At 41.7% G+C, this 26,695-nt stretch overlaps 1 protein-coding gene across 1 annotated transcript; it reads right to left on the bottom strand.

The window, feature by feature from the left end:
- Positions 1 to 202: 202 nt before the first annotated feature.
- Positions 203 to 25,380, bottom strand: LOC143746807 (uncharacterized). The gene is made up of 3 exons (XM_077238943.1): positions 25,324 to 25,380; positions 24,500 to 24,632; positions 203 to 6,846 (listed from the first exon to the last, which is right to left on the bottom strand). Exons 2-3 carry the CDS (start codon positions 24,582 to 24,584, stop codon positions 5,588 to 5,590), a joined length of 1,344 nt encoding a protein of 447 aa, XP_077095058.1. The 5' UTR covers positions 24,585 to 24,632; positions 25,324 to 25,380; the 3' UTR covers positions 203 to 5,587.
- Between the last annotated feature and the right edge of the window lie 1,315 nt (positions 25,381 to 26,695).

Here is a 26,695-nt window from a genome sequence, read left to right as displayed (position 1 = left end):
TGTTTTAAACAATACATTTAAAGATTTGTTAATCTTCTCGATAGCTGTAATAGTAAAAACTTAGTAGTTTCCGAGAGTTTCACATGTAATACTAGCTATTTTATATGCAAACATGTCAGCCTATCACAGCAGTGGGCGTTTACACTGAAGTCTCACAGCAGACACGCCCTTTCATACAGAGCGTTCAAACCAGAGGCTAAAATCAGGCTAGGAAAAGTGCCTTTTATTTCTTAATTATGACAATGTTTGATGTAAAAATCATACTAACATTATAAGGGCACCCCAGGCAATATTTTAAAATAATAAAATAATCCAGTTCATGACCCCTTTAAAGTGGCTGACAATAATACATATTCTTATAACTAAAACTACCTGTTTTTTGAGCTGTGCATAGCTGTAGCTGAATAGTTAGGCCTACTACTACTGTATTTTAATATTGGTCATTATGGTGGTACTTGGAGAGCCAAATATTTTCTGAGGTGGTACTTGGTGTAAAAAGTTTGAGAACACATAATTAATATCTAACTCGAACACATGCGCACACACACATTCATACGAGTTGTAGAAAGAAAGGAAGTGAGAAAATAATGGGTTTTAAGAGTGAGATGATGAAATCCTAAATTTCAAGAGTGAGAAGATGAAATCCTAAGTTTCTAACAATATATGCACTTATAAGACATGACCTGAACAAACCATCAATCATTAATTTAACCCTTCTATTGTTTCTTATGCGTGTGTTGGGGAATCTCCTCTGTCTCATGTACAAGTCTAAATGCTGTAATGCCAAACAGAAAACTAGGTCACAGAAAACTGGGTCACAGGGATAAGAGAATGGAAAAGTACCCAGAAAACACTTGTAGGAGAGATGCAGGTGTTGGGAAGCACTGGAAGAGAATCATATTATATACAATGTAAGATGTTCCACCAATGGAAGAAGGTCTAGGGGAGATGTTTTGAATGGTGGCGAGAATACGAGTAAGAAAACAGATAATAATACAGATGCACATTGTGTAAAAAGATATCAATACAGATGCTCATTGGGTACCAACGATAAAAAAAGGTATAAGACCTGAATGTCGACAAATGTAAAGTCAGATGGCCAACTGGCATCTCACTTTGTTGAATTGCTCAATAAAGTTACTTCTTCTGAGACCTGGAACTTTGACTCTGAAAGATTTTCTTTGAGACCTGAATAAGAGAACTTTAAAATCTGCAGACCAGAACCAGAGCCCTTAAATCTGCCACAACACGGGTTATTCAATTTTATATCAAAGCACCAGTTCAGCTAAGAGTCTGGAGGCTACTTGTGGTTGTCTTTGCATTCCTTTGGGGATTCCGTTTGTTGACGTGAAAGGGGGTTTGCTGGGTTCGTTGATTGGTTGGCGGTCTCATCGTGTCTGGATAGATGTCTTGGGCAGCCAATCACGTGGTGTGTTGGACGATGGATGGAAATTCTTTGAATTTGGAAGCGGCCTTTGCAGTCGAATCCTTGACCGAAACTTTACAGCAAAACATAACTTAGAACTGAGACTCTCAATGAAAAAGAAAAGAAACAAAGAGAAAGAAAAGTGAGAGTTGTAAGATGGCTTGAAAGAAGCTGTTTAACCCATGTTCTTCTGATCTTTATCTGCAGTCTTTTGTCTGCTCGTCTACATGGTTACTCAATCGTCTTCTAATCATCATCTAATGCTTTTTTCGTGTCCTAAGATTTTAAATTCAAATGTTTGTCCAGCTTTCAGGATGAGTTCTGACCAATTAGACATGGTCTTTAGTTGAGAGTAGAGCCCGACCGATATATCGGCGGGCCGATATTATCGGCCGATTTTAGGCATTTTCCTAACTATCGGTATCGGCATTTATAATGGCCGATAAATGAATATTTTTAAAAATGCGGGTACGGTGATTCATGTAAGGGTGGCGCTGCCAATAAAGCACCTAAAAGCTGTCACAAGAACTGGCAAAAATAATGATTATGAATACAACAAATATAGCAAGGAGACTTTTTATTGTTTATTAATAAACAAGTGTTTTCAGTCAGTGTCAGCCAAAGATGAAGTTGACGATGCTGACTCCCGATCTTCAGTGAGCGCGCGCCAGAGAGAAATGCACATTTCATACGATTACATGAGTCTGTCTGTCTTTTGTTTTGAATTGTTCTGTTTAAAAGTAGACATTTCAATTTAGATATATTTCAGTGTGATATATTCTCAGGTCTATACGCTGAGTTTCGGTTCATGAGACGAGCTCCAGTTCACCCGCAGGCGCCTCCGTGTCGAGATTATCTATCGTCTGCTAAATTTACTTCTTATAAATTAAATCCAGGCAAATGGCTGATGAAACATTGATTAAAATTAAGATACAATTAATACAAAACGAAATTCACTTTGAAACGAAAGGTTTTGTGCTTTCTGTTTGATGTCTATGTGAAAGTTTCAAAGCATTAGTGCCGCTTTCAGAGCGCTCACGTCCGTAGTGCTGAACTGTCGCGTCTGTAACATTGTTTTTTCCTCATAAATGCAAACACGAAAAATAAAATAAAATAAAATAAAGTGAATATTTTATGTAGCCTGTGGAGACTGAGAGCCAACCCTTCTTCATCCGGTGGGTAGTAGCCTACTTGTGATTTGCGCAGTGTAATTCACAGAATTGATTTCTCTGCTACAAGCCTCTGTCACGTATTGTTTGAGCTTGTGACTATTGCAAGCGCGCAGCTGAGAAGTCCTGATTATATTGTCTGCTATATTTAGGCCTTCTTCTTATTTATTAAGGCAATTGGTTGATGAAACATTGATTAAAATGCGTGGCGCGAGCGATCTCCGACAGTAAACTGATTCTGCTTTGTCTAGGGTAAACAGCTGTTGCGACGCGAGCAGTAACGGCCGCGTCCGGTGTAGACACAGTGTTAAAGCTCATTCTGCCTGATAACGCTTCGTTACAACATCAAGCAATATTCCAAAAATGTATATAATTATAACACTTTATATAGGGCCATTTTGCATTAAGAGTAGCCTAGTTTCACGTTTAGTACATTTTGCTTACTAATTATTTAAAATAGTATAAAAGTACTGTACATATGTAATTAAAAACGTTTTCATTATGATATTATTCATTTTACTTTAGTAAAAAGATCTGAGTTCTTCCTCCACTGGTAGAGATTAGAGGAATTAAGAGTAAAAATAGAAGATAATAAGGTTTTGTCAGTGACACTTTTTATATATTTATTGATACAAGTTATGACTAAATTAAAAGACAAAGTCGTCGTTAGTGAAGATTATGCAACAGTATTTAGAATATAATATAATATAATATAACATGCAATGCAAACTAGTTTGGTTACAGCTCAGCTGTATAAATCTCATTCTATCATTCCCCCTGCCTCCATTACATATCTGTGTCACACAAGTGTTTGATTACCACATTTGAGTGATCATTGCAAAACGTGTTTATAAAATATATTTATTCTGTTTATAGCTACTGTGTAAAGTACCCATCAAAAGTTACACACCAATAGGAAAGTGTCCAAACTTTTGACTGGTATACTGTACTATAATACACATAAATAATATTGCTACTGTATTATAATATACACATAAATAATATCGGCCGATATATCGGTATCGGGCTTTTTTTACTCCCTAATATCGGTATCGGCATCGGCCCAAAAAAATCCATATCAGTCGGGCTCTAGTTGAGAGGTTGCTTTTTCTTCCCCTCTCATCGTAAACCATGCGTTATCTGTGGTATCTTACCTTCCCGCTCTGAGCAGAGTACAGAGAGTAAAGTTTATTCATGATTTCTTATAAAAAAGGATATGATATATTTTACACAGATTTCAATCAAGCCATCGTCAGAATTATGAGCATACGATCATACTGATAGGAAAGAAGAAAGACTTTCAATCAACCATCTAATAGTTATAACAATTGCATGACTTGCATATGTGATCTAAGCATAATAGTCACATATAGGTTATAGGCATGATATAGAATTATTCAGTTGAACGATGTTTGATTATAAGTCCATCTAGCATTTGGAATGATCTGGTGCATTCTGATCATATAAAAGCATTTCTGTGAGTTTCTCTGTGCATTTCAATCCTGAGGTAAGAGAGGTCATGCAAAGGTTTCAAGAAGAAGGAGGTCTGTTTTTGATCTTTTGTCTTTTGTCATCACAACCTCTGCCGTTTTCTTGGTCAGGCTCAAGCTATGCCATCTCCGAACCAATCCGTCTTTTAAAAACTGACTAATATTGACACGTTCTTCCTTTAGCTAGGCTCATCTTGACAAGCTTGTATGGCCTTAAAGTACTTAGCTAGGGGCTTTCTCTAGTTTGCTCAGACTGGCTGGAGCCCACTTCATTTATGGTCCTTGATTGTTAATTTGGGGTCTGGACTGTAGAGTTGAGGTTTTTGTGTGGAATTATGTTTGAACGAATCATCTGGAAGATTCATTTGTGTTTGATTCATTCTCAAATCCTACAAGAGATCAGATGCTGACTGTGTGTCTGTGCTGGGGTGATATAGTGTCCGTGATGAAGGGATAAAGAGGAATAGGTGAGCTTGATTAGAACTCTGGTAAGTGTGAGTGACGTATAGCTGGGAGCGTCAGGAGAGTGTAATCCTGACAATAGTGGTTTTTGGACAAACGATGGGATACAGTGAAGTTGAATCCTATGAAGAACAATGCCCAACTGGGCCTGGAGAGGGTTCAGCCATTTGTTGTTGTGAAGGTATTCTAGGTTTCATTGATCCGTGATCATTAGGACCTCCAGCCAGTGGCGCCACACTTCTGGTCCCAGTTTGATAGCAAGGAGTCACAGTCACCTATGTCGTAGTTCTGCTAAGGTTTATGAAGTAGGTGAATGGATGGTGCGTGGACAGATTCCTCTGCTGCTGAGACAACACTGCTCCAATACATGAGGTTGCGACATCCACTTCCACCACAAACGGGAGGTAGGGGTTGGCATGAAGGATGATAGGCATGTTGGTGGATTGCAGTGGCTTCCTGCTAGATTTTTTGTACTAGATGGAGAGATGGCCACACCCCTTCCCCAAGATTCAAGCAAACATTGAGTTTGTTATCTCTTTGCTCTCCGGACGCATTTTGCAATGGGCAAACACTATCTCAAAGCAGTCACCATCATGCAATTAGCGGTGAGGTAGGATCAGTGGTGAGGCAGCTGCAGCTCTAACAAACTTACAGATGTCACCAGATGAGCCCCAACAGTAGCCATATTCAAGTCCAGATTGAAAACATTACCAATTAATTCTCTCACTAAAAATGAAGCAAATAATGCAGTGTAATGTTCTTATTTCATTCAGTTTTTGTACTTTTATGTATAATCATTCAGTTACGTTGTGCCATTTCACAGCAATTTCAACACGTGAACCGCTTCTCTCCTGTGCAAGTACTTCTTGTGAAAAACTCTTGCCACACAGTTTATAGATGAAAGGCTTCTCTCCAACGTGAAGTCTCATGTTGCAATTAAATGTTACTTTACGTGTGAAACTCTTTCCACACTGATCACATATGAACGTTTTTTTCCCCCAATAAACAGTTTCTCTCCAGTGTGAATAATAATGTGATTTCTAAGATTTACAACTGTTGTAAAGCTTTTCTCCAGTGTGAATTCTCATGTGGGAATTGAGGGTGTTTTTATGTGCAAAACTCTGTCCACAATGAGAGCAAATATAAGGCTTTTCTCCAGTGTGAATTCTCATGTGAACTTTAAGGCTTTGTATTCGAGTGAAACTCTTTCCACACTGTTGGCAGGTGAAACGGCTCTCTCCAGTGTGAATTCTCATGTGGACATTAAGGTTGTGTTTTTGAGTGAAACTCTTTCCACACTGTTGGCAAGTAAAATGGCTCCCTCCAGTGTGAATTTTCATGTGGACATTAAGGTTGTGTTTTTGAGTGAAACTCTTTCCACACTGTTGGCAGGTAAAACGGCTCTCTCCAGTGTGAACTCTCATGTGGACTTTAAGGTTTTGTATTTGATTAAAACTCTTTCCACACTGTTGGCATGTGAAAGGCTTCTCTCCAGTGTGAACTCTCATGTGGACATTAAAGCTGTGTTTTTGAGTGAAACTCTTTCCACACTGTTGGCAGGTAAAATGGCTCTCTCCAGTGTGAATTCTGATGTGAACATCAAGGTTTTGTTTCTGAGTGAAACTCTTTCCACACTGTTGGCAGGTAAAATGGCTCTCTCCAGTGTGAACTCTCATGTGAACTTTAAGGCTTTGCATTTGAGTAAAACTCTTTCCACACTGTACGCATGAGAAAGGCTTCTCTCCAGTGTGAACTCTCATGTGGACTTTAAGGTCTTGTTTTTTAGTGAAACTCTTTCCACACTGTTGGCATGTGAAAGGCTTCTCTCCAGTGTGAACTCTCATGTGGACATTAAAGCTGTGTTTTTGAGTGAAACTCTTTCCACACTGTTGGCAGGTAAAACGGCTCTCTCCAGTGTGAATTCTCATGTGAACTTTAAGGTTTTGTATTTGAGTAAAACTCTTTCCACACTGTTCACATGTGAAAGGCTTCTCTCCAGTGTGAACTCTCATGTGGACATTAAAGCTGTGTTTTTGAATAAAACTCTTTCCACACTGTTGGCACGTGAAAGGTTTCTCTCCAGTGTGAACTCTCATGTGGAGTTCCAGGTTTAGTTTTTCACTGAATTTTTTCCCACATTGACGGCAAGTGAAAAAACTGTTAGGTTTGGTCTTTTGAGCTCTTTTTCGTGAGCGAGTCTTTTCCATCTTATCTCCAGTCATGAAATCATGTTTCTCATACTGATCTTTCTCTTCCATTCCATTCGGTTCTTGACTCTCCTCTTTCAGCAGCATCAGGTCTAAAGCAAAAATAGACAAATAAAGTTGACACCAGTTTAATGGCACAAAACAGCAGACATAAAAACCAACTCAAGGCATCAAAGCCTACTGAAATACGTCTACTAAAAGAGAGATTTGTCTGCAATCTTTCAGGACTTTCAAGCACTTTTTCCAGTACCAATTTTTAGTTTAATGACACCATAAAATACATGTAGCTATACTATACAAAAAAATGCAGACTAAGAAACTTATTGTATTATACATTATAATATATATACCTCATGTCACTATATACTGCATGGCTGTCATTATCATGTCATTGGCAAATAAGATAACTACACATCTAGTGCATATTTTTGTTTGCCTCTCTAATCAAACACTCCGGATTCAACGCATTAGTAGAGACTTCTGAAGTGGGTGTACTCGAAAGGTAAATGTGTTTACGATAATGCATGAACATTGTGGGAGCAAACTCTCCCGGATGGGTGAAATGGGACTCAGTAGCCTGTTTTGTACATACTCTGCAGCTGGTGGTTAATGATAGTTTTATTGCATTTGTGCATTGGGTAATCATTACAGTTGGGCGGCTTGTCAGGCACTTCAACCACAGCAGCCCTACATGCAAAGCACTGGAGGCAAAACAAGAATATATTAAATTTCCAAAAACCAGCTCATTCAATCGTGCAAAAGAAGATGAAACTCAAGCCTGGTGCAAACCGGAATGATTATCGCACGCATTTATCGCCAACGTTTAACACCTCGTGACTAAACAAAGGCGGCCAATGTGAGGATCTGCTTATGACGTGCAAAACGGCAGGTGTAAAAACCCAACACCTTGGGATTGTTTTTTTGGTTTGCCGCGCCGCGTTAAAAACTGGCCGACCAATCAGATTGGCGCTTTTGTTCATATGCCAGGAGCTGCTGAAGGTATAGTACTTGGTGGTGCTCAAGCACAAAATGGTCTTGCTGAGCACACATTGATAGAAGATGAAGAAGAGGACGCAAGTAGACGAAGAAGATGCAACCATTTGGATAAATATCACAAATAATTGTGTCTGATTTGTCTCAGTCGTTACAGTTCTATAGTCCTACAGGTATGCTTGGGTTGCGGAAAAACTTAAACACACAAAACAAAAATGACAACAATACAATTAACTATGATTATAAAAAAATATATATCTCATGCTCGCTTTTTCCAGGCCCAGCGAGGTGAAAATATCTAAACTTTTCAGAATGCCCCAAGCCTACCGCAGGTCATGTGACAAGAACCAACCAATCAGCTTCCCCCTTTCTGTAACAATATTGAAAGCTTTGTCAACATGTTGTGGAGAGTGCCGTTCATGGTTGCACAGCAACAACAGATGCCACTGGAGCGCAAGTGCTTTGGAAAGAAGAAGACAGCGGCACCGCCACGCCTTCCATGCGTTTTTAGACGCGACATGTGAACGGCCCCTTAATCCATAGAGTTTAATAGGGAGTTGGCCCACCCTTTGCAGCTATAATAACTTCAACTCTTCTGGGAAGGCTTTCCACAAGGTTTATGAGTGCGTTTATGGGAATTTTTTTACCATTCTTCTAGAAGCACATTTGTGAGGTCAAGCACTGATGTTGGACGAGAAGACCTGGCTCACAGTCTCCACTCTAATTCATCCCAAAGGTTTTCGATCAGCTTGAGGTCAGGACTCTGTGCAAGCCAGTTAAGTTCCTCCACAACAACCTCGCTTATCAATGTCTTTATGGACCTTGCTTTGTGCACTGGTGCGCAGTCATGTTAGAACAGGAACCTCCCCAAACTCTACCCACAAAGTTGGGAGCATGAAATTGTCCAAAATGTCTTGGTATGCTGAAGTATTAGGAGTTCCTTTCACTGGAACTAAGGGGCCAAACTCAACCCCGGAAAAACAACCCCACACCATAATCCCCCCTCCACCAAACTTGGCACACTGCAAAACTACACTTGGCACAATGCAGTCAGGCAAGTACCGTTCTCCTGGCAACAGCCAAACCCAGACTCATCCATCGGATTGCCAGAGAGAGAAGCGTGATTTGTCACTCCACAGAACAACACGTCTCCACTCCTCTAGAGTCCAGTGCTTTACACCACTGCATCACACACTTTACACCACTGCATCACATGCTTTGCATTGCATTTGGTGATGTAAAGCTTGGATGCAGCTGCTCGGCCATGGAAACCCATTCCATGAAGCTCTACGCACTATTCTTTAGCTAATCTGAAGGCCAATATATAATTGTATATATGAATAATTGAATAATTGTAACTAGTTCAGTTCAGTTCGTGCCACATTAACCAATCAGGAGCCTACTTGCTGCTGTCACGTGGTGAATTAAATATTTGATCACATAAAAACTTGATTTCAATATATGAGACATATACATTTTTTTATTGAATGCTATTTATTCCATATCTAATCTAGATTATATGAAACATTATTATTCTAATGTAAAGACAACCAACATACTTCAATGCAAGAACATAGTTTGTGTCTGGACAGTGTTGTGTGAGAAGAAAAAAAAAAATCACAGGAGAGGTTAATCACTTTTGTAGGCTGGCTCCATCTATCATCAAAACAAAAATAAATGACAGATTAGGTGGGTGAGGGAGAGGGTGATCCTCGCTCCGATGCGGGACAACAGGTCATCAAACTGGGCGAGGGACAGGCGGAAATAGGCCGTCATCCAGGCGCAGCTCCTGGAGCAAATGGTAAACTGGGAATGCCTCCGGAGGGTCTGGTGGACCCCAGTACGGCGATGATGACCCCTACACCGCTGTTCTGCTCTCAAGAACAAATACAGAGCGCTGACTCTCGATGAATGCTCGGAACAACATCAGTGATCTTGCAAACAGACAACCGCCTAGCACTCGCCCCTCCCACAAGAAGCGGATTTCGCCTCAGGCGCGCGTACATTTTTTGCTTTTTACGCGCGTCAATTTCGCTTTGTGTGCAATTGCTTTGTGTGCAAATTCGCTTCTGCAAATGGATTCAAAATGTTCAAGCGTCCAACTAGACTCGATAGACGTGAATCTGACGCTCTATTCGTGTTTGGTGTGAACGAATCATGAGAGTTCGTCTCCGGCCAAGATGGCCGCCGCCACACCGGAGAGTTCGTCTCCGGCCAAGATGGCCGCTGGCATGCCCCCTGAGCCCTCAGACAAGATGGCCACCGCCAGGCCACCTGTTCCTGAGTCTGAGCCTGTTCTTGAATCTGAACCCGTGCCTGCGGCTGTGTCTTCGGACAAGATGGCCGACTCTACGCCTGTGTCTACGCCTGTGTCTACGTCTGTGTCTTTGGACAAGATGGCTGCCTCTACACTGTGACTGTGTCTTCGGACAAGATGGCTGCCTCTAGACCTGTGTCTACGTCTGTGTCTTCGGACAAGATGGCTGCCTCTACACCTGCGCCTGTGTCTTCGGACAAGATGGCTGCCTCTACACCTGTGTCTACGTCTGTGTCTTCGGACAAGTTGGCTGCCTCTACACCTGTATCTTCGGACAAGATGGCTGCCTCTACACCTGCATCTTCGGACAAGATGGCTGCCTCTACACCTGTGTCTTCGGACAAGATGGTCGACTCCACGCCTGTGTCTTCGGATAAGATAGCTGTTGAATGTCTATTTTTTATGTGTCCACTTACAATCAAAATAAAACATTGCACTTTTGTAAAATAAAGAAAATAAACAGGGTGTGCTTTCGGTCTCTCCATCTCCGTTAACCTTTTTTCTGGAGCACGTCTCTAAACTTAAAACTCAGTGAATACTATTCACCCAGGCATGAGCAATATATCTTTATAATCATTTAAGTTTGTACTTTTAAAATATCTAATTCAAAACTAAAATAAATATTCTCTGTTTATGTAATCTATAAAAAGAGCGAGCTGTCAGCCGATCTTATCGTTTTCTCAGCTCATTATTCAGCTAATGTGACACGCCCACGGAGAGCGCGCGCTATTCAAACGCAAATGATCTGAAGCAACACATGCAAACGTGTAAACGCCCCTCATAAACGCGATAACAAATTTAATCATCAGATTAATGTACTATTTCGTCTTGCAAGCCTGTGAGGAATAATCCTGGGACATTTACCTCAGAACATGTGGTTTATTTTCATTTCGAGGAGCGACAGATCTAGCCGAGAACTGTGAGTAAGTTTATTCTTGTGCTTTGTTCTAATCGCGATATGGAATAGTGTCTGTAAACGCAAAAAGACTGTTTAAATTTGAATCACGTTTCTGTGTGTGAATTAATTAACGGCACAGATGGGCGCTGTTGTTTATGTTTTCTATGTTACAGATGAAATATGAAAGACAACATTTCATAGTTTTGGATAGATTATAAAGTTTTTATTCTAAAATATCAAATAAGCTTTTGTTAGCCAGTTTCTGCTCATATGTTAAATATATAGTAGGCTGTGTTCTGTCAAAAATAAACTCATCAACTAAGATGTTATTATAGTGTTTGTTCCAATGTAAGCTATATAAAACTAATGAATCCTTAACTTTAAAATATGTATGATAAAATGTATTGGCCTACTTTTAAAAAGAATACTTGTATATGTTTCCAGGAATGACTATGTACTAAAAATGTGCTTTTGACTTTCATTTATATTTGGATTATACATTTACACTACACTTCAAAAGTTTTGGGTCGATACGATTTTTAATGTTTTTAAAAGAAACTTATGCTCACCAATGCTGTATTTATTTCATTAAAAATACAACAAAAACAGTAATATAGTGAAATATTATTACAATTTAAAATAACTGTTTTCGATTTTAATATATTTTAAAATATTATTTATTCCTGTGATCAAAGCTGAATTTTCAGCATCATTACTCCAGTCTTCATTGTCACATGATCCTTCAGAAATCATTCTAATATGAGGATTTGATGCTCAAGAAACGTTTATGATTATGATCAATGTTGAAAACAGTTGTGTACCATTTTTTTAGGATTCTTTGATGAACAGATAGTTAAAATCAACAGCATTTATTTGAAATAGAATCTTTTGAAACATTATAAATGTCTTTACTGTCACTTTTGATCAATTTAATTCCTCCTTGATGAATAAAAGTATTGATGAGCATTGATTTATTTCATTTATTTCCCCCAAAAAATAAAATAAAAATACTTACTGACCCCAAAGTTTTGAACGGTAGAGTTTAATGTTACAAAAGATTCTATTTCAGATAAATGCTGTTCTTTTGAACTTTCTATGTATCAAAGAATCCTGAAATAAAAATGTAAATAACTGTTTTCAACATTGATAATAATGAGAAATGTTTCTTGAGCATCAAATCAGCATATTATAATGATTTCTGAAGGATCATGTGACACTGAAGACTGGATGGAATAATGATGCTGAAAATTCAACTTTAAAATCACAGGAATAAATTATAAAATAACTGAAAACAGTTATTTTAAATTGTAATAATATTTCACAATATTACTATTTTTTTGTTGTATTTTTAATTAAATAAATATAGCATTGGTGAGCATAAGTGACTTCTTTTAAAAACATTAACAATCGTACCGACCCCAAACTTTTGAACGGCAGTGTGTGTATATATAATTTTTCTTTTCACTTTCTTTTTCCTCCTCACATTCTTTCTTGTGTGACACACCTGAATGAAAGGCTGATTATGCGAGATATTGTCTTCTCAGGTGTGAATTATTCATGATAGGGGTTGGGCCGTTCACGCCCACACGCATATTGCCTTTCCAAACAAAAAGTGTTTTACAAAATTTAAATCAATGTATTGTTTTATTGGAATGATTAGGCAGGATGATTTTCAGATCATTTTGAAGCAAAAACTCTAGGCCACAACATCCATTAGTCAAAAGTATTGTGGACACATTTAGTATGTGTTTTGTGGCCTTATTTCAGAAACTTTAATTTTTAGTTTTATCAATAACCATGCATAAAAAATATTCTCTCAAAAATACAAACGTACATACATGTTGCCCACATATTATGGTAGCCCTGTTTGTGCTAAATAGAGTGTAGTTACACCTGTGCCATTAATATGTTTATAAGCAACTGAAAAAAGCACAAATGTTAGGGCATGTCAAAACATCTCAAGGACCCCAAAAACACCTTAGACCCAAGAGGGTTAACGTCAGTCCTGCCGCACCAGAGACTGTTCACGTCACGTCTGCCACGCCAAAGACTGTTCACCTGTCGAACGGTCACTTCGTATTGCGTAGTTATACGCAGTGGGAAAAGTCCTTTTCCTCGATTTACTGAAGCCTATATGTAAAATGCATTTGCAGCTGCACAGCTAGCACACTGAGCGTCTGGCACTCTCATAGGCTGTGCTGCAGCAACTGCACATCCAATGGCGCGGGCGACTCTGACGTGCGACCAATGAGCTAGCCCAACGTCAGAGCCCACCGAGGGGGCGTGGCCTAGCCTATATAGCCCCCCGAATTAGCCATTATAGATTTTTACTCCTTCAGCGACAGTACACATGTCCCTGAGCTTTCTACTGTTATTCGCCGTCGAACAAGCCTTTTCAGCCTAAGCGAGCTTCCTTCAGCAGACTTCACCTGCATGCCGTTGTCTCCTGACGCCGTCTCACCTGTGGCTATCCGGCGACAGCCTATATCCTTTGTTCGAAAGCTTTGCGTTTTATTTCAGATGCCTCGTTCAGCCTGCGCCACGTGCGGAGGCCGTCTGCACGAGGCAGACCAACACTCGAGCTGCATTTCCTGCCTGGGGATCGACCCCGCGGAGAATGCACTCCCTGCCGGCGGATGTGCGGCCTGCGAAAGCATGCCTATCTCCGTGCTCCGCAATCGGCTAGCTCTCTCTCGACACGGCGATGCCGCTTCAGCCACACTGTCTATTCCAAGAAAGAAGCAGCGTCGCAGCCAACGGCAACCAGAGGGTATGGAAGTTGTTGAACGCACGCCGGCCGCGTCCCCGCGTGCTTCACTTTCTCCTACTCGGACGACATCAGCGGTCCTGTTTGTAGGAGACCAGCGCCCTCCCCCCCACGTGGAGGGCCTCGCCTCCTTCGGCGGATCTCTCGAGCGCGACAACAGCCTGTCCATCGCCGCTTCGGAGGATGAGTGGCCGGGCTCTCTCGACCCTGTCACCGCTTCTCAGTCTATGGCTAGTGGTTCAGCGACCAGGACAAACTCCGACGCCGAAATGCTTCAGATCCTAACGAAGGCCGTCGCGGACCTCGAGCTAGAGTGGACCACGCCCGAGGAGCCGCCGCGTAGTCGGCTGGATGGATGGTTCCTTTCGGGGCGCCAGCAGGCCCCTCGTCACAAACCAGCGCCATTTTTCCCCGAGGTCCACGAGGAGCTCACCAAGTCCTGGCGCGCTCCGTACTCAGCACGTGTGGGATCTGCAGTTATCGCAACGCTCTCCTCTGTGGATGGCGCAGCGGAAAAGGGTTATGAGTCTTTGCCGCCCCTCGAAGAGGCCGTGTCTGCTCATCTTTGCCCGAGCACTGCAGCTAGCTGGCGAGCTAGAGCCTAAGGCTACAGCACAGGCCATCGGAAGGAGCATGGCGAGCTTGGTCGTGCTAGAGCGCCATCTTTGGCTTAATCTCACCGAGATCAAAGAAGCCGACAGGACTAGATTTCTCAACGCCCCGCCTTCCAGCTCCGGTCTCTTCGGCCCGGCCGTGAAGGGATTCTCGGATAGGTACACAGAGGCACAGAAAGCGTCCCAGGCTATGCGACACTTCTTGCCAAAACGCTCGAGCTCCACGACCAGCAAGCCCAAGCCACCGCCTTCGCCTCATCCAGCCAAACCGGTGAAGCAGGCCTCTCAGCCACCGCCAGTCAAGGCCCCCGAAGCGCTACCCGCTCCCCCAGCGTCAAGGCCCGCGGCCCAGCGCCGTGATTGACCAGGTACCTCCGAAGTCGTCCTAGCACAAGGAGGAAAGAGAGAGGGCTCGTGTCTTGCGTTAGCCGGACCACCCTAGAAAAAACCAGCAAAACTTCCCACAGCTCCCTGTTCAGTTCAGGCGGCTGGGGATTTTATTATTGTAAACAGGCCCGCAGCAGTGAGCGCGTCTTTGCAAACAAACGCCGTTTTCACGGCAACCCAAATAAAGCACAAAAAGAGCATGTTTCACAATCACAACACACGGGTTCACGGTCCCCCTTCACTAGATGGCCCCCTCCCTGTTGTAACACTGACTTCCCCCCGGGCAAAAGCCTGTATAGTCAGTCAAACACTCAGTATGTGCACAAATCACATTATAAGGGTATCAGGTCCCCCTACGTTAGGCGGCCCGTCCCATTCAGTGTGTCATGCCCTAGCCACACGGGCCATGGCCTGGCAAGCCATCCCCGGTGTGTCGAGTTGGGATATAAACACTATAAAGCGAGGCTACTCGCTCCAATTTGCTCGCAGACCCCCGAAATTCCAGGCAGTTATCGAGACGTCGGTGAGAAGCAGCGTGGGTCACGTGCTACGCACCGAAGTTCAGAATTTATTAGCAAAAGGAGTGATAGAGTCAGTCCCTCCCGCGCTAATGTATTCGGGGTTTTACAGCCGCTATTTTCTAATTCCAAAGAAAGACGGCGGACTCAGACCCATACTAGATCTGAGACATTTGAACAAGGCTCTCACGTGGGGCAGTCATGGCCTAATGGTAGCAGAGTTGGACTGGTGACCCAAAGGTTGCTGGTTCAATTCCAGTACCGGCAGGAATATGACTGAGGTGTCCTTGAGCAAGGCACCTAACCCCCAATCGCTCCCCGGGCGCCACTCAAGGCTGCCCGCTGCTCCGGGTGTGTGTATCCACGTTTGCAGTGTGTGTGTGTACACTACTCACTACTCTGCTCCTAATGTGTGTGCACTTACTTGGATGGGTTAAATGCAGAGGTCAAATTCCAAGTATGGGTTACCATACTTGGCCATCACGTGTCAATTTCACTTTCACTTTTCACTTTCACTTTCACGAGGCGGCCTTTCAAAATGTTAACACAAACAAATTCTCGCACAAGTTCGCCCGGGCGATTGGTTTGTTACAATGGATCTGAAAGATGCATATTTTCATGTTCAGATCGACCCTCGTCACAGGCCATTCTTGAGATTCGCCTTCGAGGGGAGGGCATATCAATACACCGTTCTGTCTGTCCCTGGCACCCCGCACATTCACAAAATGTATGGATGCAGCGCTCTCCCCACTGAAAAGTCAGGGAGTGCGCGTGCTGAATTATCTCGACGACTGGCTGGTGCTGGCGCAGTCGAGGGACGAACTGATAGTTCACAGGGATTTGATTCTCAGCCATCTAAAATACCTGGGGCTCACAATCAATGTGACCAAGAGCAAACTGACCCCCAGCCAGACTGTTGTCTTTCTGGGCACGGTTTTAGACTCGGTGACAATGAAAGCGCGGCTCACTCAAGAACGCGCGCTCTCTATACAGACACTGGCGGCTGTATTCAGGGCGCGCGAGTGCACGCCTCTGAAGAAATTTCAGAAACTGCTTGGTCTAATGGCAGCTGCATCGTCAGTACTCCACTTGGGACTGAAACGCCGTGTGCCAACCCATGCATGGCAGTCAAAGAGCCTGCGCATTATGGTGAATCACGGGTGTTTAAGAACACTGATTCCCTGGCGGGCTCAGGACTGGTACCACATGGGGGTGACCATGGGGGTAGTTTCCAGGAGGAAGGTGGTTTTTACAGACGCGTCCAACCTAGGTTGGGGAGCGCTGCACGAGGGCAAGCCTGGCTCCGGCCTCTGGTCGAGCACGGAGCAGAGCTTACATATCAATTGTCTGGAAATGAAAGCAGTTGGTTTGGCCCTGAAAGCTTTTCTGTCAAACCCCAGGGGTCACCACTTCCTAGTCCGTACGGACAACATGTCAGTGGTGGCCTACATAAATCGCCAGGGTGGCATCAGGTCAGCCAACATGCATGCTATGGCAAGGGAACTCCTCCTGTGGGCACAAGCCAGTCTGAGCTCTCTGAGAGCAGCGCACATCCCGGGCGTCCAAAATCTGGGCGCGGATATGGTCTCACGGGGCAACGCTCCCCTATGCGAGTGGTCCCTGAACCCTCAGACGGTCAGTCTAATATGGGAGATGTTTGGAGAGGCCGAAGTCGAGCTTTTTGCCTCGAGAGCAAACACCCACTGCAGGGTGTTCTTCTTGAAGAAAAGGGACGCACTGGCTCATCCCTGGCCCAGCCGACCCCTTTATGCTTTTCCCCCCGTTTCGATGATCCCACAGGTCATCGAACGGGTCAGGGAGAGCAGATGCCCAGTCCTTCTGGTGGCTCCTCTCTGGAAATCCAGACTGTGGTTTCCGGAGCTGGTTCAGTTGTCAGACACGATCCCCTGGACTGTTCCAATGAGGAAGGATCTCCTCACACAGGCCAACGATATGGCATCCCCGACCCGATTTATGGGCCCTCCATGTGTGGCCCCCTAAACGGGTACCCGGGGTCCTTCCTGACAGAATCTTGAGCACTATCTCTGAAGCAAGGGCCCCCGTCTACTCGGCGCCTGTATGCTTTGATGTGGTCGGGTTTTTCCAGCTGGTGCTTGAAAAATCAAGTTGACCCAGAGTCATGTGAGGTATCTGTGGTACTCTCCTTTCTGCAGGAGCTACTGGACGTGGGCCGCACCCCGTCCACGCTCAAAGTTTATGTGGCAGCCATCGCAGCGCATCATGCTTTGGTGGTTGGCCACTCACTGGGAAGAAACAACCTGGTGGTAAGGTTTCTGAAAGGCGCTAGGAGAATTAATCCCTCCAGGCCCCCTTCGTGCCGCCTTGGGACCTCTCCACGGTCCTTAGGGCCCTGAAGGGACCGCCTTTCGAGCCGCTCCAGTCGGTTGATCCAAAACCACTCTCGCTAAAGACTGCTCTCCTGTTGGCATTGGCATCTTTCAAGCGAGTGGGAGATCTGCAGGCTCTCTCTGTGAGTCCTGCATGTTTGGAGTTTGGGAAGGATGACTCCAGAGTCATTCTCAAACCTAGGCATGGGTACGTACCCAAGGTGCTCTCAACGCCGTTTAGAGCACAAGTTATTACGCTATCAGCCGTTACCCCTTCGGCTGAGGATGGGGAGGTTAATCTCTGCCCTGTCAGGGCGCTTAGAATCTATCTGGAGCGTTCTGCGTCTTTTAGACAGTCAGAACAGCTGTTTGTCTGCTTTGGTGGCCCATCTAAGGGTGATCCAGTCACGAAGCAAAGACTGTCTAGATGGATAGTGGATGCCATTTCTATGGCCTATACATCAGTGGGTCAGGTTTGCCCTATAGGTGTCAAGGCCCACTCGACTAGAGGCATGGCCTCGTCATGGGCTTGGTCATCGGGTTTTCCCATTCAAGATATTTGTGAGGCGGCCGGGTGGTCCTCGCCTTCCACATTTATGAAGTTCAATAATATGGAGGTGCCTTCCCTGCAGGCGAAGGTACTTTCGGTATGATTAAGACCCGACGGTGTCTGGTCTTGTCTACAAAGATTACTGTACATAATCATATACATATATATATAAAACCCGCTTAGGCCGGTTATAAAATTGTGCTAATAATCCCGACAGTGTCTTGATTTGTTAGTATATTTTGTCAGTTGTACTGACTCATATATATTTTTCAGGCCCGACAGTGTCTGGTCTGTTATGTATATAAATATATTGGTTGGGTTCTGGCTTGTTCTGTTAGCTCAGGGGTCCTGAGTTGCAGGGCAACCAGTTACTTAGGGTGCGGCGTTTTGCATGGCGTCCCCACTGCGTATAGCTACGCAATACAAAGTGACCGTTCGAAAGGGAACTACTCGGTTACTATCGTAACCTCAGTTCCCTGAGAGAGGGAACGAGTATTGCGTAGCCGGCCGCACTATAGTAACTGGTGAAGTTGTCGCTTCAGTCGTATAAACCTGCTATAATGGCTAATTCGGGGGTCTATATAGGCTAGGCCACGCCCCCTCGGTGGGCTCTGACATTGGACTAGCTCATTGGTCGCACGTCAGAGTCGCCCGCGCCATTGGATGTGCAGTTGCTGCAGCACAGCCTATGAGAGTGCCAGACGCTCAGTGTGCTAGCTGTGCAGCTGCAAATGCGTTTTACATATAGGCTTCAGTAAATCGAGGAAAAGGAGTTTTCCCCACTGCGTATAGCTACGCAATACTCGTTCCCTCTCTCAGGGAACTGAGGTTACGATAGTAACAGAGTAGTTTTTGGTTTCAGTCTTAGGTTTAGTGAAAGGTACTTGATGGGGCTGTGGTCAGTGTTGTACCTGAACGCGTTCATTGAACGATAGTTCATGAACTCGTTCATATTGTGGGCGAACGTGAACTGAATGTACTGTTTTACTGCCTGATGAACGTTACTGTGAACTCGGTCATTCTGGTGTCAGTGAACGACAGCACTCTCAATATAACTTCGTTCAATAGGGTGCCAGATTTCTATAAAGCCTTCCAGATGAAAACCCGGCTAAAACACACTGTAAACAGGCCTTAATATGTAGCAGATAAAACACCCAATCTGGCAACACCAGCCACCAGTGTCACAACCCCGCATTCGTAATCAAAACAAAAAGCAGCAAGGAGGCGTCGTATGATAATTTAAATAAGTTTTATGACAAGGTCGGTGAGAATGGGAAAAATCTTACATTTCTGTGCAAACTTTACCTGCCGATAAAATAATTGCTGTCTGTGGTTCTATATGGGCTGTGGCAATAATTTTAAAAAATAATAGCTTGCAGCAACATATGGAAACAAAGAACTATGAACTAGTTCAAAATTTTAAAGTATGAACTATGAAACTATGTGAACTGAACTTAGTTCTTGTAGAAAGTGAACTTTCCCAACACTGGCTGTGGTGATAGTTAAAGGGACACTTCATCCAGAAACTAATGTTCTCTCATCATTTATTCACTCATACCATCCCAGATGTAAATGATTTCCTTTCTTCAGAATAACACAAGACATTTATAATCCATATAAAACATAGGCTAATGCAAGCAAGGGCGTAGGTTTGGTTTTGAGATTGGTGGGGACATTCCCAGAAGCTGGGGAATCAGGAAATTAATAGGATAATATTAAGGTTTTTAGTCTATATTGACCTTAACAATACGTTAATGAATTCTGTAATGTTAGGACAAATATTAAAGACAAGAAGGGAGTTTAACAGAGACTGAACTTTCCTCCATTCATAGTGCAGTGCAATAGTGCAATGCGGTCTTGTTCCTTGCTTTTTGAAGAAGCCAAACACATGTCTGTATCTGTCATTAAAGGGATAGTTAAGGGAATAGTTCACCAACATGAAAATTCGGTCTCTCCCACAAGTTGTTTTAAACAGGGTTCGTACGGACTCTGTGAAATGAAATTCCAGGACTTTCAAGGACTTTTCAAGCACTACTTTTTTGGATTACAAGGACCTCAATCGGCAATTATCAAACAATGTCTTTATTATTATTTTTATTTATTTCATTTTATTTTTTTACTCAAATTAAACATAAGGTATCTGATGTTTCTCAGACGGGCTGCTGTGTTGATTTAGCGTGAAAATTTTATTTTTTCAACAAAAAAACACCACAATATTTTGAATTAGGGATGCACAGATAACACTTTTTGCAGAACGAGATACCGATACCGTAACCGATCCCTGAATTTTCACTGCATTTGTAATTTTTAAATGTATTAGTAGATAAACCAAGAGAATATAAATCATATTAGTTGGCTTCATTTGTTCATCAAACATATATTTCTTTCAATTATTTTCATGCTTAATTAAGCCTGCTAAAATATATTGTATGAGCTTCAGTTACTGTACATTCTATTGCTCTATCATATTGTATCTTTCATTGAATAGCACAGAACATATTTACACTAGAGCAGCTCCAGCAGGGTCAGTGCTGAGGATTGGGTCAGTGAAATATCAATTATTTAATCCAATTTTGATACTTCAACAAAAACTTCCTGCCTAATTAATGTGAATTTAAAACATTATTAAAGGTAAGCAGTCAGCAACAATATAAGAACGAATAATCAACTTACAAATAAATACGATAGAACAAAGAAAGGCTACAAATGAAATAAACAGTGTTTTTAGAGTTTTTCGGGTAGATCTAACAGGTACAGAAATTTGAATAAAGTAATAAAATGTGAAAAAATTGCATATTCATTACTGGATAAATTAAATATAGATGGATCTTTTTGTAAAGTTGAAAAGTGTAGCCTATTTAGTCAAGAGCAGTGAGTAATTTAGTTGTCCATTGTTTAATTAACATTTAAACAGCAGTGGGTTTGTTAAACTGCCCCTTTAAGACCGAACGCACGGACGCATTTGAACATAGCTACTTCACTTGAGATATAACTGACTTTGTTTACTAGGATACTCGCCAAGATGGGCGTTTTTACATAATTTTGTGTGAATTCGTCCGTACAAGCGCAAGACGTTCAGTATTCGCGCTCGGAGACGCCGGTTTGCGGGGCGCGCGCTTATGTTTGCTGCATGGAACTTCTTGACTGCAAACGTCCAGTAATAATGTAGGGAATCAATCCTTATACATAAACCAGGTAACAGTTCATGTTTTACTTTACTTACATATATGATTTAGTTTTCATCCAAATAATACGTGCTGAGTGAACGATCAGCAATCAAGAGCATTCAACAGAACTGCGCTCTCTCTCTCTCTCTCTCGTCAGTTAACGTTAATAATAAGCTACATGCCTCGTTTTATTGTCTTTGCCATTGACGTCCGACTGAACTACAAACCTTCCACTGATTTCCTTCAAAACTTCCTTCTGTTTAAAGAGATGCGCTCGACCAACTCGCGCGTCTGTGCCGCTGCGCGCTCAATCCACTGCGCGGTTTCCTCTGATCAGCGCGCGCACCACAGCTGTGTGTTACTATACACACGCTGCCTGGGAGGCCTATCGGTTGTCGGTATCGGAGCATTTTTACATGAGCTCGGTATCGGTGCATCCCTATTTTTAATAATTCAAGCACTTTTCAAGTACCTCTTCAAAAATATGGCTGTTTTCAAGGGTTTTCCAGGACTTAAATTTCAAAAAGTCAAATTCAAGCACTTCAAGCACTTTAAGCACCTTGTACGAACCCTGTTTAAACCCTTATAAATTTCCTTCTTCTACTGAACAATAAGGAAGATATTTTGAAGAATGTTGGTAACTAGACAGTTGATGGACCCCATTGACAACCATAGTAAGAAAAAAAAAAATACTATGGAAGTCAATGGGGCCCATGAACTGTCTAGTTACCAACATTGTTCAAAATAACTTCTTTTGTGGTCAGCAGAAGAAAGAAACTGGTCTGAAACAACTTAATGATGACAGAATATTCACTTTTTAAGGAAACTATCCCGTTAACAGAAATTAACTTTTAGCATATTTGTTTTCACATCCTTACTGTCCAGTTTGTCCTGTTGGACATAACACACAACAACTTGTGCCATTGTTCTGAACCATGTTTTCAGTCTCCTAAGAGCAATGAAACTTATTTCAGCTTCAGCTGAGACTGGGATGACAAGGGTTTCAACTTGATCAAACAGACTTCTCATTTCAACAGACCAAACAATTTTGTGTTTTCATGTTTAATGTGGACTTTCCATAGTCGTAATGATTTATACTGTACAAAGTGTATTCTATCCCCCTACACTAACCCTAGCACAGATAACTTTCTGCATTTTCAACAAACAAAAAACTTAGTATGATTTATAAGATGTTTTAAAAAAAAAAAAAATTAGTATGATTTATAAGATGTTTTCAACAAAAAAAACTTAGTATGATTTATAAGCTGTTTTCAAAAACAAACAAAAAAATCCCCACAAGGATTTCGGAAATTGCCATCTTTGTGTGGACATTCTGTCTTTGTCCCTACAACAATGGCAATGTACGAAAATCCTGTCCTTCTGGGTATTTTCTTTCTTTTTTTGGAAAACTGATCATTATTATGATATTTAAGTGATGTTTACTCCGTGATGTTTTCAGTGCTCTTTGCGCGCGCGCACACAAACACACACACACTAACACTAACGACATGTTTGCCACTTATCCTGCGATTGTCACACATTATATTGTAAAAACGGAGCTGTCCCCGAATCATTTGACGCGATTTGCCCCGTATGTTTGTGCACAGAACTGTAGATCAGTGGTTCCCAACCTTTTTTGGTCTGAGACCCCCTTTTTCCCAATAAAATATTTTAGGGCCCCCCTTCACATTTAATGATATTATCGCTCTTGTAAGCTTGCAGCAAGGATGACAAAATATGTTGTTTTCAAACAAATGGTATATTTACTATAACCAGATATGTTTATGCACAAATAATAGCCTATATTATTGAAAATACAATAGCAAAAACATCAGTAGGCCCGTTGTAATTTAAAAACTGCAATGCAAAATTGAAATGCAAAACCTAAAAATATTCCCACTGGTGTGTAGGTAAAAAAAGAAAGAATATAGGCTATTATTAAATGACTGCTATCTGGGTCCTCAATACTTGCAAGTTATTTGTGAGGCTTTATCAATGTGAGGCTTTATTTTTTGGCGCTTTAGCGAGCTATAATAAACTTGCGTTTATTAACAGAATAATGTGTCTTTCGGAAGAACATTGTAGCCGGAACTACTCTCTGTGTACGTCTATGACGAGTCACGCAGGTACTGGGCTACTCCGCAGCGGCAGCGATCCGAACCAGTGTAAAATAGTCCCAATATAAACACTTATTATAGGTGTACCATAGTGGTTCAGGATAAGACAAAAACACGGATTGATGGATTCATGATGAACTCGCTCATTATATAAATTTTGAACAGGAAAAAGTTAAGGACTTTTATTTAATGCTCATTGCTCCACACTTTTCAAAATATGACGCGACCCCCCACAAAGCTCGCTGAGGCCCCCTTGTGGGCCACGACCCCCCTGTTGGGAACCACTGCTGTAGATTACTCCCTAGTTTAGCGCACCGAGGAGGTTTCCTTCGAGGTGCATTGCCGCTTCGCACAATCAAATGTAGCTACAGCCTCTCACAAGTTAGAAAGAAAACACAAAGCCAATCAGTTTAGCAATGTGTGTTCACGAGGCGGGACTCAGATCTATTAACCGTTTGTGTTCCAGGATTTGCGCATTTTTCTCAGAACGCTCTTATAAGAGATTTTTATCTAAATTAGATGTTTCCTGGTTAAATAAAATAAGAACTACACAAAACACACTGGCAACAGTGGTTATATATAAAAATATTAGCATTTTTGATCGAAATTATTGCTAGGGACAAATCAGTGTCACTGGATATTGGTAGGGACACGTCCCTAGCGTCCCTACTAAATTCTACGCCCCTGAATGCAAGTGTACAGGTCCTCTAAAGTTCATGCGGAAACACTTTAGGCTTGTTCGACTTGAACCGGCGCTGCACAGACCGATCGGTTGATGACATCAAAGTACCGCGAGAGCGATTAGAGAGCAGACGGCTCCTTATGCTTTTGAATCGCTCTCGCGGTACTTTGATGTCATCAACCGATCGGTCTGCGCAGCGCCGGTTCAAGTCGAACAAGCCTTTTATTTCCATTTGTCTGGTCATGTGATCTCAACAAACATGTCTGTCCACATGAGAAGAACCGCCACTCCATGTCAAATAAAACCGCTTTAATTTGGACACTCATATGAAATTCTTCAGAAATTTCATTTCTGTAGATCGTATAAATAGGTCAGAATGAGACTAACCTGTTTGTTCCTCAGTATCTTCATCTTTCACGCCGAACACTTCTTCAATCTTTATGTCTTCACTCTCCTCTTTAATAAACGCCATCTTTATAATAGTGTGAAGTGGATCTCAGATGTTTCTCCAGGAGTTTTCCTGTGTGTTTGAACAATTGTTGAAGATGAGAATAATTAACAGAAAGAAAAATAAATTAACAGTAAATTTGAGTGCATCTCAATCAGCTCTAGTTCAGTAGTTCAGCGCACTGGTGAGGGAGTCAGTCAGAGTGAGAGTTAATGGACTTAAATCAACTGATCAGACAAAAATCACTCAAAACAAACACTACTTATAAAATTATATACAGACACTTCATATTTAATAATTTGTAGATTTATCAGATTACATTGTCAGTAAAACATTTAAGATTTGTTCATGAAATTTGTCATTGTTAATCATCATATTTGTGCTTTCGTTGTATTTTTACTCTCTTTTGAGCGGCAGGATTCGTCAGCGAGCAGTGATTCAAGCGCTTCGAATCAGTGAGTCATTTGGCAAAGAATTAGATTCAATTGAATCGGAGTTTCGAAAAGCTCCGTTTGTCCATCACCACTTTTCCAAAACCCGAATTCGTGTTTAGGAGAAACTGATACAAGATATAGTGCGCGAATTGAGACGCACCTTTTCTGTAACTCACATTCGAATACGCTTTCAAACAAAAAACGTAAACTTGTTACATTAAGCGTATAACAAAGATATGTCCAATAATACATGGTCACATACATCTTGTAAAAAACTTTCAAATTGACGTGTATCGATTTAAACTCTTTAAATGCGTAAAGCCACAAACCTTTCTTCAGTCTAATCATAACAGTTGCGGGAGCACGGCGCAGCTTTATGATGTCATATATTCATACCAAAATAAAAGTCTTGTTCACTCTGCTGTCCAATATCCAGAGTCCATAAAAATATATATAATAGATGTCATGGGAAATTTTTGGTGAACTATATATATTTAATACATGTTGTCCAATTAGGTGATGAAAAAGATTAAGAATGACATTGTTAAAAAGACTGAATGAGTTCTTAAAGCACAGTTCATACGTGTCAGCATTGAAGTGCATACATCTTCCACAAGAGCAAGTATAAATTAAAAAATAATAATAATAAAAAAAAATTGTTAAGGTTAATGTTAAAGCTAAAATAGTATTGATAAAAACATGTATTATCCTGCATGTCACCTGGTCGTTGTGGTTCCCTGTGTTCGTCTTTTCTGGCATTTAATAATAAACATCTTCTGATTACAACATTATTATCTTTGTCTGTGACAGATGTCCATCCTGTTAAGCATTTACAATGATTTCATAAAGTCAGCAATAAATAAAGTGTCGATGAAAATGTATTGAAGTGTCAATACTATAAAAAAAAAGATTTTCTTTAAAAACAGTAAGTAGAATTCATACATACTTGAGTGGTATTTTGCCTTAGTAAAGGCAAATGATAAATGATATTCATGATAAAGCTTATTATACTCCGTTTTGTCTTTTATTTAGACAGAATCTCACATATTAGTTGTACGACATACTCGACATATTATGATGACGACATATTACGTCATCATCAACTGTCAAAGTTCAATTCCAGTATTCAAGTGAGTGAGTGAGATTTGTTGACGGGGGGGGGGGGGGGACGGGGGGTTGTTGGTAGGCTACTGTATCACGTGCCGTTTGAACTGACATATTTAAGAGTGACAAAGCGTTGGAAATATTGACAGAATCTGACAGCTGAGAATTTGTTCCATATCAAAAGTAACTTTCTCTGTCTAGTCTGTCGGTGTCAGTGTCCTCTTTGTCCGTGATTTTTCTCTGCGTGAGAAAATGCAGTGGTTCAATCAGTAGTTAAGAGCCTGAAATTGTTTATAGTAATTCGGAAATTAGTGCACATGAGTGAAAAAGAAATACAGCACAGAAGAATGTCTAATTTAGCGTGAGATTTCTTTGTTGAGCGTGAGACCGTGAGATTGAGGCTGAATGCGTGAGTGTCACGCCAGATGCGTGAGAGTTGGCAACCCTGTTTTTGTTCATGATATTCAGCTACAACTAAATGTTTTCCAACAATATTAAATGTGACTGATATCTTTAGTTTTTTTTTTTACCTCATTGGAATCTAAATTAGGAATCGATAACTAGAATCAAAATCGGAATTGTAATTGTTAAAATTCA

The sequence above is a fragment of the Siphateles boraxobius genome, unplaced genomic scaffold (assembly GCF_051911475.1).
Source record: "Siphateles boraxobius isolate OS27281-9 unplaced genomic scaffold, OSU_SipBor_1 100, whole genome shotgun sequence".
In the NCBI taxonomy this organism is placed as follows: Eukaryota; Metazoa; Chordata; class Actinopteri; order Cypriniformes; family Leuciscidae; genus Siphateles; species Siphateles boraxobius.
The sequence above is the reverse complement of the archived record's forward strand: the minus strand, read 5'-3'. Positions and strand labels throughout refer to the sequence as shown.